The following is an 11,596-nucleotide window of genomic DNA, read 5'->3' as shown; positions in this document are numbered from 1 at the left end:
TATTTAGTGGGAGCAGTTGTCATGAGCAATTGACTATTTGATAAAGAAGTGGTTGTGTTCAATATGATTTGTGAGGAAGGTTTCTGTAACCTGTACCTTTAATAAAGGTTGTAAGTCAATAACGGAACTAATGTTAATGTCAAAGAGTAATATTTCGTGGGAGCAGTTGTCATGAGCAATTGACTACTTGACAAAGAAGTGGTTGTGTTATGATTTGTGAGGTAAGTCCAGCGGAAATGCATCTCAATGTTCTACCTACATGATTTCTATCCAATCTTACACAAGGATGCTCCTATAATATGGATAGAAATGTATAATAAGTGGGTCTTTGTGACGGAAATTGCTAAAATGCAGCTCGAGTTCCATGGAGCCTGAATTTTGAAAAAAAAATCAAAAATTATCTTTTTAAGTTTCAAAACATTCTTAAAAAATGTGCGTAAAATTTCAGGATGAAATACGTTTTGATGCGAATCAACATGTGGTTGGATGATTAGGAGGATAGTGGTATTCCCAACTCACTAGAGTTCAAGTTGTAGACTTGACATTGGTGCTGCATTTTTCTGAATTTATTACAAGCATTTCGGCGATGTGCGTTTAGTGGGAGGAGATGTTTCCATCGACTACGAAGGTGTCTGTGGCAACTCATCAATCTTTAAGATGGTGTGTCGGCTCAGTCTCTCGGAGGTGGTCATAGAGATAGGGTGTGCATGCGTGCGTTCATAGAGGTGAGTGTATGTGCGTATATACGAGCATCTGCGTCAGTACTATATAAAAAATACGTTCTAATATGAGCTACACAATAAAAAATTCATGAATTTCTATCACATATATTGTTCACTATAAAAGTTTATTATTTTTCTATGTTTTTGTGTAGATCACATCGAAACGTATTTTATCATGAAAATGTACACACATTAAGTATGCATCCTTATGTATATGTGTTTTTTCTAAAAAATTATTAAAACTTAAAAGATATTTATTTATTTTTGGCAAAAGTTGAGCCCTATGGAGCTAAACATCCTCTCTCGGTTTATAATCCCAAAAATCCACCCTCGGTTTATGATCCCTTCATTCATGTTTGTTTCGGGAGCGGAGTCGCCTACCCTTCAAAACACACATACTCTGTCAAGTATCAACAAAGTCGTACTAAAGCAGGGACCGCTTGCTAGCGAATTTGAAAATAAGACAAGGCTCCCAAAAAACCTTGCAACATTTTCTTGTTTTCGTTTTAACACACACTTTTGCTTCACACTTTCTTCAACACACACACATATGCCTCAAGCACTGTCTGTGCCTGTTGCACAAAAAAAGGGGCCCAAATAACGCTATCTTTCTTTTCAAATGCACAGTAAGTGCGCGTCATTTTGTATCAAAAGAAAACACCAACCAGGCACGAGTCCTGCAGATCACAAGTAAAAGCAAATGACAGAAGGCACAACAAAAAGCAGAAGTGAAACTTTTCAAAGGATGGCAAGGATACGTTACAGGCTGACATCACATGACAGGAGGTACATTTTCATCTCCAAAGAACACAACCAGCGGATATTTGAGATGAACCCAAAGCATCATAACTTCAGGAATACAAGAAAACCAGTACTAACATCCACATGCAGTGGGAAACCAAAAAGGAGAACAGACGATGTCTATAACCATAGGATTTGATCCTAAAGTAGATCCATACAGGCGCTCATGCATCACGAGTTTATTTGAATCGCAAACAAACATGCACTCCTTGTATGTGATACTAAGAAGTCACAAGAGTTACATAACGCTATCGTAGCGTACTTCTTCCAGCTTCGATCACTGCGGACCGGTTATGACAAAAGAAGGCACAAAGGTAAAAGAATGACTTTCTCCATGAAAGTCGGCACATCCTTCAGTACTCCTTCTTGCCAAAGTTCTTGCACCAAAGCTGGGATGGGATTGGCCGGACTGGGTGATGCGGGCGTTGCTGCACAAGAGTATATCACATTCGTCAGCGCTAACACAAAAAACAGAAAACTAAATTGGGTCAGTATATACCATAACCTAGTCCTATGGAAATTGTCATGGAGACATGTCTTCCAAATGAAGATTGAGATAGGGGAAAACCAATCAGAAGAAAAAACAGAAGGAGAAAAGGTACTAACTACAGTACTTCCTCTGATCCAAATTAATCGAGGCAGCCTCTATACAAAATGGTACTAACTACAGTACTTCCTCTGATCCAAATTAATAGAGGCTGGGTCAATTAATTCAGATAGGAGGGAGTACCATTTTTTGATATAAGATATGAGAAAAAAAGATTGTGTTCATATGCACTTGTATTGCTAGAAATAAAGATGCTTTTTTGCCAGTTAATTTTGTTCTGAACATAGATAAAATATTTCATTAGTCTACCATAGCATTCAGCTGGTCAGAACCACATCTAGCAGGAAAATCAGATATTTAACACATACACCAGGAAAACCAGATATTTAGTTGGTATGCATTTTGTACTGCTATAAATTACATCAAAGCTCATATGCAATATTGATATAACAAGTTGCTTATGCTTTCCCCAAATTTCGTTTTGAAACATCAAATAAAATGTTTCATTGGTCTACCATGGCAGGCAGCCGCCCACCAACACATCTACCAGTCTATGCAAAGAACGTTTTGACAAAGAAAAGTTTAACAACCAGGTTTGTGGCCAACTCTAACATGGAGCATCAGGACTATCTCATAACTACATATACTCTGCAATTAGTACTACTAGATTGTATCTTGTGCACGATCCACAATTTATTTAGCAAAAAGCTGATGCCCATGTGAAGCCTGTAAAAGATCTGATTCTATTATGCAGGTACACCTATATGGAATAGGTCTCACTAGTAGCAGAACCAGTACCGGACTACCGGGGGGACAAAACACTGTGTGGTGAATGCCCAAAGTATACAATAAAAAGTGAAGAACATGAGATTAAATCTAAACCATTTTTTAGTATTGCTGGAAACAATGCATTGATACAAGACTCACGTAAAGGAAACATTGCTCTGTTCTTGCTGAGTACCCATACAAATGCTACGTGCAGGTGCAGTTATGTCATTTACTTGTTTTATACAAGTAACATGGACAGTATTGGTTGGAAGTTTGTCTAGCAAGCGAGAAAGACCAGCAATCATGCTCTGTGTACAAAGTTCCATACATTTGCATCACATTATAGAGTTCAACACAATACAACCTAAACAAGCACGGCTGCTGCAGACAGAAGAGCAAGATTTGTATTCCATCCGAGAATTCAGAAGAATGCATTTTGTAGCCCACACTGAATCCCGTACCAAGGATCAAACCACGCGCACTCAGAGCATCCATTTCTGCAGCTAAATGCAGTAGATCAGAACCACCTAGTATTTGGACACCACTTCCACATTTCGACCTGTCCCTGCCAGCGCTACCCAACGACGAGAAATCTCTACCAACCAACCATGGCTGACACTTCCGCCAAAAATTTCCCCGCAGGCGCAGATCTCGTCCCCCGGTCATAGGTCGGGTCAGCCCAGGACCATGGGGCGACGGCTTGGGGCTAGGGGGTGGATCGGGCAGCGGCACGTGGGAGAGGAGGGGAGGGGAGGGCAGGGGGAGACGCACCTCGAGCTCGGCGGATTTCATGGCGATGGGGATGCAGACAAGGAAGATGCCGACCATGGCGATGGCGGTGTTGCGGCGCCAGTGGACGGGCCGGCAGTAGGGCCCGCCGGTCATGCTCCACACCTTCTGCCGGAAGTCGCCGCCGCTAGGGCCGTGGCCGCCATGGTCGCCGCCCATCTCCGCCGCCGGTGCGATTGCGAGTGCTCCTTGGATTGGACGGATTCAACCAGATCGGGGGTCGGGTGCGGTCTGGGCCTGGCCGGGCCGCGCTGCTGCTGCTGCGAAGAGAGTGTGGGGTGGGCGGTTTTGCATCGACGACCCTGCTACCCGTGCTAATTACTGCATCCCTTCATACAAGTCGTTTTTTCTTCATATGGAGTGCAATTTAACATTACTTCCCTGGTAACTTTGTCTTTTGAAGTTGCAAAAGAGAATTAAGATTGTTGGTCAAAATAATCAAGGTTGTAAAATGAGATGCTAATATTTTCTCTAATTTTGTCTACAAATATTTTCCTCTAATTCTTTGTTCGTAAACAGTTGTCAGTTGCCTCCCACTGCTGATTTTTTTGCTCTATGATGAGGCCACTCGGCAAGTGACCGACGAGTGTGCATGGCCTCTGCCTGTTTCTCCATGAGGCTCATCATCTTTTCTGCCTTCATCTTTATCCTCACTTCCCTAGCCTGAATCATAGTCTCATCTAATTGGATCTAGCATGGACTGGCCCCATCCCTGTTCTCCGATCCATGCATCTCTTTCCGACTCACTCTTTTCTTTGTTGTCTTCTGTCTTCGAACCTTGCACTATGACATGCAATAATTAGCTAGCCCACATCAAAACTATTGTGTGACATATGTGGACACCTCAACCATGGTATGTGGTGATGGCCACTTTCCGAGGCAAATCGAGAAAAGAAGTGAACTTCATAATATGTCCTAAGAAAAAAATTGCATTATAAACACTACTAAAATTCTGACTTATTTCAACATCCAAAATATACCTGTCCAAGCAAATTAGATAAGCATGTCACAAAAAACATATACCATTGTAGCAAGACGTATCCAAGAGTACAACAAAAATATTTCATAATTCCAGCAATTGAATTACATCGATGCAATAACATAAGAACAATATCATGCATTGCAGCGCCGTCTGCATATTGTCAAGGCAAAAGAATCACAAAAATTACACATTTTCAACATCATTATATTTTGGCATGTTAGATATAAGCCTGTGTCCAAGCATATCTATGTGAAAAGAAATGTGCGTAGAAATATAAAATATGAACCATTACTACCTTACAAGGTAACACAACCTTGGTGATGCAACTCATATGATTCTGATATAACAAGTTGTAGCATTATATAAGATGTTTATTGCTAACTCGGATGTAATTCAATTTTATTCTTCGTATGAGTACCACTATATATAAATATTATTGATCAGAACAACTAACTTAAACTGTGCAGACCAAGAGTTCTATAATCGACAGAGAACAAGTATGAATAGATCGACTACTTCAACTATACCAATGCCGAACGTCACATCCAGTAGCACAAACATGAAGGTACCAAACATGTCAACGATGCAGCACATGGATGAGGCTACAAGGGGAGGAGGCGGGGAAAAAGTGAAGACAGTGGAGAAGATGATGGGGAATAATCTTGGTAATATGCATGCAATGGATCTTTCCTAAATTATACACTCTCTCCTTTTATTTTCAAATTTGGCTCTAATCGTGATCCCTATCCAGGCAAATTGATGTGATTGAGCTCCACAGAGGCCACCGAGCGATACAGACAAGAGGGAATGATGTGTAGAATTATATGTAGTTATGTAGAAGTTGTACTTATACCAAATTTGTTTATTTGTTTATGACTTATTATTTTTCACCATTAATTTTTATGGATTAATGTCTACCATTAGATGCAGTATTGTGTATTTTATGCATTGGAACCTAATTTAGCACATATAAATATATTTAAAGAAGCTCCATAGCATATTCATACAATAAAAATCTTGTTAGAGAACACTAGAGCATGTGATTTTATATTAGCCACAAATAATACAAAATTATAGTGTATGATATGTCTACAAGTGTTGTCAAATAATTGGCATTGCCAATTTTCTGATAATATAGTCAAAAGTGATGTTTTTCTGGTTGTTCCCAAGGTTCGGTGATTATTTGGCAGTGCAAGTTGTCACCACTTGGGCGATGCATGTGAGACACTATGGTGTCAATGACGAACAATGACCAGCAGACAACACAAATATATTTGGAAATCATTGCTCAATCCCAAAACACTTTGTTCTAATATGCTTTACTCTAAACCGCATGTGATGTTTCTAGCATGATTTTCATTTTATTTGTGACGATATATAAACCATTACCAGTTCCAACTAGAGTCTCCGCACTATAAAACCCACCATACCTACACACTCAATTACAACTCGCAAATTTAAGCAAAACTGAACTTAACCACAACTAGGTACTTCACCTAGTGAGCAATGAGTATATATATATATATATATATATATATATATATATATATATCACTATTCAAGAATTCATCTGATTAATTAGGTAATTGGACAATTAATCGCTACTCATCGGGTGGTCGAGTCGAATCACACCTATTCATAGCGTTAACTTGTCGGGCCGATTAAATGGTTTGTGAGACCGATTAAATGGTTTGTTAGACAAATTAAATGGTTTGTTAGACAGATTAATTGATTGCTAGGCTGATTAATCGTTGTTGGCATGTTAACTCATTGTCGAACAAAGCCCGATTATTTGACCCATTACCCCTCCCAAGCCCCCTAATCCGAAAGATCTAGGGTTTAGCCCTCCACTCGCCCCCTCCCACTCCTCTCATCCCCTCCCGACCTAGATGGTGGCTGGCCAGGTCCTCGTGGGCACGTCGCCACTTCCCCTCCTCCCATGTGTGTTGCCACTTTCTTTTCTCCCTTTGTGCGCTGCTACTTCCCCTCCTCATTCGTGACCTGCCACAGCTGGCAACCGACTTGTTCATATGTCCTGCCTGGCCGCCGTCACCCTCTGTTTATCGCGTCGCATGGCCGCCATCTCTCAGAGTTGCGCCCAAGGCCGGAATCAGCAAAAAAGTTGTTGTTGTATACATGTTTGTTGATGATTTTACATCCACATGATGATTGTTGTTGTATACATGTTTGTGATCTATTGGGGAAACAAAATTGTGCTATTTTCTTCATATTTGCAATGTAGATTTTCTTTCTCCATACAAAACTTGCTTCTATTGAGTCTGAATTTATACCGATTAATGGTCGAATGATTAATCCAGTTAATAGGCCGATTCATCGAGTAATCGCTACTCCCAAGCCATGCGAGCAACTACCTGTTGGAAATATACCCTAGAGGCAATAATAAATATGTTATTATTATATTTCTTTGTTCATGATAATAGTCTTTTATTCATGCTATAACTATATTATCCGGAAATCGTAATACACGTGTGAATACATAGACAACACCATGTCCCTAGTAAGCCTCTAGTTGACTAGCTCGTTGATCAATAGATGGTTACGGTTTCCTGACCATGGACATTGGATGTCATTGATAACGGGATCACATCATTAGGAGAATGATGTGATGGACAAGACCCAATCCTAAGCCTAGCACAAAGATCGTAGTTCGTATGCTAAAGCTTTTCTAATGTCAAGTATCTTTTCCTTAGACCATGAGATTGTGCAACTCCCGGATACCGTAGGAATGCTTTGGGTGTATCAAACGTCACAACGTAACTGGGTGGCTATAAAGGTGCATTATAGGTATCTCTGAAAGTGTCTGTTGGGTTGGCACGAATCGAGACTGGGATTTGTCACTCCGTGTAAACGGAGAGGTATCTCTGGGCCCACTCGGTAGGACATCATCATAATGTGCACAATGTGACCAAGGGGTTGATCACGGGATGATGTGTTACGTAACGAGTAAAGAGACTTGCCGGTAACGAGATTGAACAAGGTATCGGTATACCGACGATCGAATCTCGGGCAAGTAAAATATCGCTAGACAAAGGGAATTGAATACAGGATTGATTGAGTCCTTGACATCGTGGTTCATACGATGAGATCATCGTGGAACATGTGGGAGCCAACATGGGTATCCAGATCCCGCTATTGGTTATTGACCGGAGAACGTCTCGGTCATGTCTGCATGATTCCCGAACCCGTAGGGTCTACACACTTAAGGTTCGATGACGCTAGGGTTATAAAGAAAGTTTGCATGTGGTTACCGAATGTTGTTCGGAGTCCCGGATGAGATCCCGGACGTCACGAGGAGTTCCAGAATGGTCCGGAGGTAAAGATTTATATATAGGAAGTCCTGTTTCGGCCATCGGGACAAGTTTCGGGGTCATCGGTATTGTACCGGGACCACCGGAAGGGTCCCGGGGGCCCACCGGGTGGGGCCACCTGCCCCAGGGGGGCCACATGGGCTGTAGGGGGTGCGCCTTGGCCTACATGGGCCAAGGGCACCAGCCCCAAGAGGCCCATGCGCCTAGGGAACCCTAGAGGGAAGAGTCCTCAAAGGGGAAGGCACCTCCGAGGTGCCTTGGGAAGGATGGACTCCTCCCCCCCTCTTGGCCGCACCCCTTCCTTGGAGGAAGGGGCAAGGTTGCGCCTCCCCCCTTTCCCTTGCCCCTATATATAGTGGAGGGGAGGGAGGGCAGCCATACCTGAGTCCCTGGCGCCTCCCTCCCTCCCGTGACACCTCCTCCTCTCCCGTAGGTGCTTGGCAAAGCCCTGCAGGATTGCCACGCTCCTCCATCACCACCACGCCGTTGTGCTGCTGCTGAATGGAGTCTTCCTCAACCTCTCCCTCTCCCCTTGCTGGATCAAGGCGTGGGAGACGTCACCGGGCTGTACGTGTGTTGAACGCGGAGGTGCCGTCCTTTCGGTACTTGATCATCGATGATTTGAATCACGACGAGTACGACTCCATCAACCCCGTTCACTTGAACGCTTCCGCTTAGCGATCTACAAGGGTATGTAGATGCACTCTCCTTCCCCTCGTTGCTGGTTTCTCCATAGATAGATCTTGGTGACACGTAGGAAAATTTTGAATTTCTGCTACGTTCCCCAACAGTGGCATCATGGCTAGGTCTATTGCGTAGATTCTTTGCACGAGTAGAACACAAAGTAGTTATGGGCGTTGATGTTGTTCAATATGCTTACCGTTACTAGTCCAATCTTGTTTCAACGGTATTGTGGGATGAAGCGGCCCGGACCGACCTTACACGTACTCTTACGTGAGACAGGTTCCACCGATTGACATGCACTTGGTGCATAAGGTGGCTAGCGGGTGCCAGTCTCTCCCACTTTAGTCGGAACGGATTCGATGAAAAGGGTCCTTATGAAGGGTAAATAGCAATTGGCATATCACGTTGTGGTTTTGCGTAGGTAAGAAACGTTCTTGCTAGAAACCCATAGCAGCCACGTAAAACATGCAAACAACAATTAGAGGACGTCTAACTTGTTTTTGCAGGGTATGCTTTGTGATGTGATATGGCCAAGAAGAATGTGATGAATGATATGTGATGTATGAGATTGATCATGTTCTTGTAATAGGATCGCGACTTGCATGTCGATGACGTGACAAGATGATCATGGAGCCCCAAGATGGAGATCAATGGAGCTATATGATATTGGCCATATCATATCACTACTATATAATTGCATGTGATGTTTATTATGTTTATGCATCTTGTTTACTTAGAACGACGGTAGTAAATAAGATGATCCCTTACAACAATTTCAAGAAGTGTTCTCCCCTAACTGTGCACCGTTGCTACAGTTCGTCGCTTCGAAGCACCACGTGATGATCGGGTGTGATAGATCCTTACGTTCACATACAACGGGTGTAAGACAGATTTACACATGCAATACACTTAGGGTTAACTTGACGAGCCTAGCATGTACAAACATGGCCTCGGAACACGGAGACCGAAAGGTCGAGCATGAGTCGTATAGAAGATACGATCAACATGAAGATGTTCACTGATGATGACTAGTCCGTCTCACGTGATGATCGGACACGGCCTAGTTTGACTCGGATCATGTGATCACTTAGATGACCAGAGGGATGTCTATCTGAGTGGGAGTTCATAAGATGAACTTAATTATCTTGAACATAGTCAAAAGATCTTTGCAAATTATGTCGTAAGCTCGCGCTTCAGTTCCACTTTTTAGATATGTTCCTAGAGAAAATTTAGTTGAAAGTTGATAGTAGAATTATGCGGACTAGGTCCGTAAACTGAGGATTTTCCTCATTGCTTCATAGAAGGCTTATGTCCTTAATGCACCGCTCAGTGTGCTGAACCTCGAACGTTGTATGTGGATGTTGCGAACATCTGACATACACATTTTGATAACTACGTGATAGTTCAGTTAAACGGTTTAGAGTTGAGGCACCAAAGACGTTTTTGAAACATCGCGAAACATATGAGATGTTTCGAGGGCTGAAATTGGGATTTCAGGCTCGTGCCCACGTCAAGAGGTATAAGACCTCCGACGATTTTCTTAGCCTGCAAACTAAGGGAGAAAAGCTCAATCATTGAGCTTGTGCTCAGATTGTCTGAGTGCAACAATCACTTGAATCGAGTGGGAGTTGATCTTCCAGATAAGATAGTGATGTTTCCCCAAAGTCATTGCCACCAAGCTGCTAGAGCTTTGTGATGAACTATAACATATCAGGGATAGATATGATGATCCTTGAGGTATTCGTGATGTTTGACACCGCGAAAGTAGAAATCAAGAAGGAGCATCAATTGTTGATGGTTGGTGAAACCACTAGTTTCAAGAAGGGCAAGGGCAAGAAGGGATACTTCATGAAACGGCAAATCAACTGCTGCTCCAGTGAAGAAACCCAAGGTTGAACCCAAACCCGAGACTAAGTGCTTCTGTGATAAGGGGAATAGCCGCTGGAGCAGGATTACCCTAGATACTTGGTAGATAAGAAGGCTGGCAAGGTCGATAGAAGTATATTGGATATACATTATGTTAATGTGTACTTTACTAGTACTCCTAGTAGCACCAGGGTATTAGATACCGGTTCGGTTGCTAAGTGTTAGTAACTCGAAATAAAAGCTACGGGAATAAACGGAGACTAGCTAAAGGTGAGCTGACGATATGTGTTGAAAGTTTTTTCCAAGCTTGATGTGATCAAGCATCGCACGCTCCCTCTACCAACGAGATTGGTGTTAAACCTAAATAATTGTTATTTGGTGTTTGCGTTGAGCATAGACATGATTGGATTATGTCTATCGCAATACAGTTATTCATTTAAGGAGAATAATGGTTACTCTGTTTATTTGAATAATACCTTCAAAGGTCTTGCACCTAAAGGAATGGTTTATTGAATCTCGATCGTAGTGATACACATTTTCATGCCAAAAGATATAAGATAGTAATGATAGTACCACTTACTTGTGGCACTACCATGTAAGTCATAATGGTATAAAACGCATGAAGAAGCTCCATGTTGATGGATCTTTGGACTCACTCGTTTTTTAAAAGTTTGAGACATGCGAACCATGTCTATTGGTGTATACGCATGAAGAAACTCCATGCAAATGGACTGTTTGAACTCACTTGATTTTGAATCACTTGAGACATGCAAATCATACCACATGGGCAAGATGACTGAAAAGCCTCGGTTTCAGTAAGATGGAACAAGATAGCAACTTGTTGGAAGTAACACATTTTGATGTGTGCAGTCCAATGAGTGTTGAGGCATATAGTGAATATCGTTATGTTCTTACTTCACAGATGATTCGAGTAGATGTTGAGAATATTTACTTGATGAAACACAAGTCTGAATTATTGAATGATTCAAGTAATTTCAGAGTGAAGTAGAAGATCATTGTGACAAGAGGATAAAATGTCTATGATATGATCATAGAGATGAATATCTGAGTTACGAGTTTTGGCACACAATTAAGACATTGTGGAAAT

At 42.0% G+C, this 11,596-nt stretch overlaps 1 protein-coding gene across 1 annotated transcript; it reads right to left on the bottom strand.

Annotated features, from left to right (window-relative positions):
- Positions 1-1,451: 1,451 nt before the first annotated feature.
- Positions 1,452-3,929, bottom strand: LOC123104824 (uncharacterized). The gene is made up of 2 exons (XM_044526732.1): positions 3,610-3,929; positions 1,452-1,951 (listed from the first exon to the last, which is right to left on the bottom strand). The coding sequence occupies exons 1-2, from the start codon at positions 3,784-3,786 to the stop codon at positions 1,877-1,879; spliced, it is 252 nt and encodes an 83-aa protein (XP_044382667.1). The 5' UTR covers positions 3,787-3,929; the 3' UTR covers positions 1,452-1,876.
- Between the last annotated feature and the right edge of the window lie 7,667 nt (positions 3,930-11,596).

The sequence above is a fragment of the Triticum aestivum genome, chromosome 5A (genome assembly GCF_018294505.1).
Source record: "Triticum aestivum cultivar Chinese Spring chromosome 5A, IWGSC CS RefSeq v2.1, whole genome shotgun sequence".
Lineage (NCBI taxonomy): Eukaryota > Viridiplantae > Streptophyta > Magnoliopsida > Poales > Poaceae > Triticum > Triticum aestivum.
This window is presented reverse-complemented; position numbering and strand designations above follow the sequence as displayed.

What these genes read in the sequence shown, in the direction of transcription:
- LOC123104824 (XM_044526732.1), bottom strand. Translation starts at nt 3,786, where the DNA reads ATGGGCGGCGACCATGGCGGCCACGGCCCTAGCGGCGGCGACTTCCGG. An exon ending in TGAAATCCGCCGAGCTCGAG is followed by an intron (nt 1,952 to 3,609) that starts GTGCGTCTCCCC and finishes ACTCTTGTGCAG; the next exon opens with CAACGCCCGCATCACCCAGT.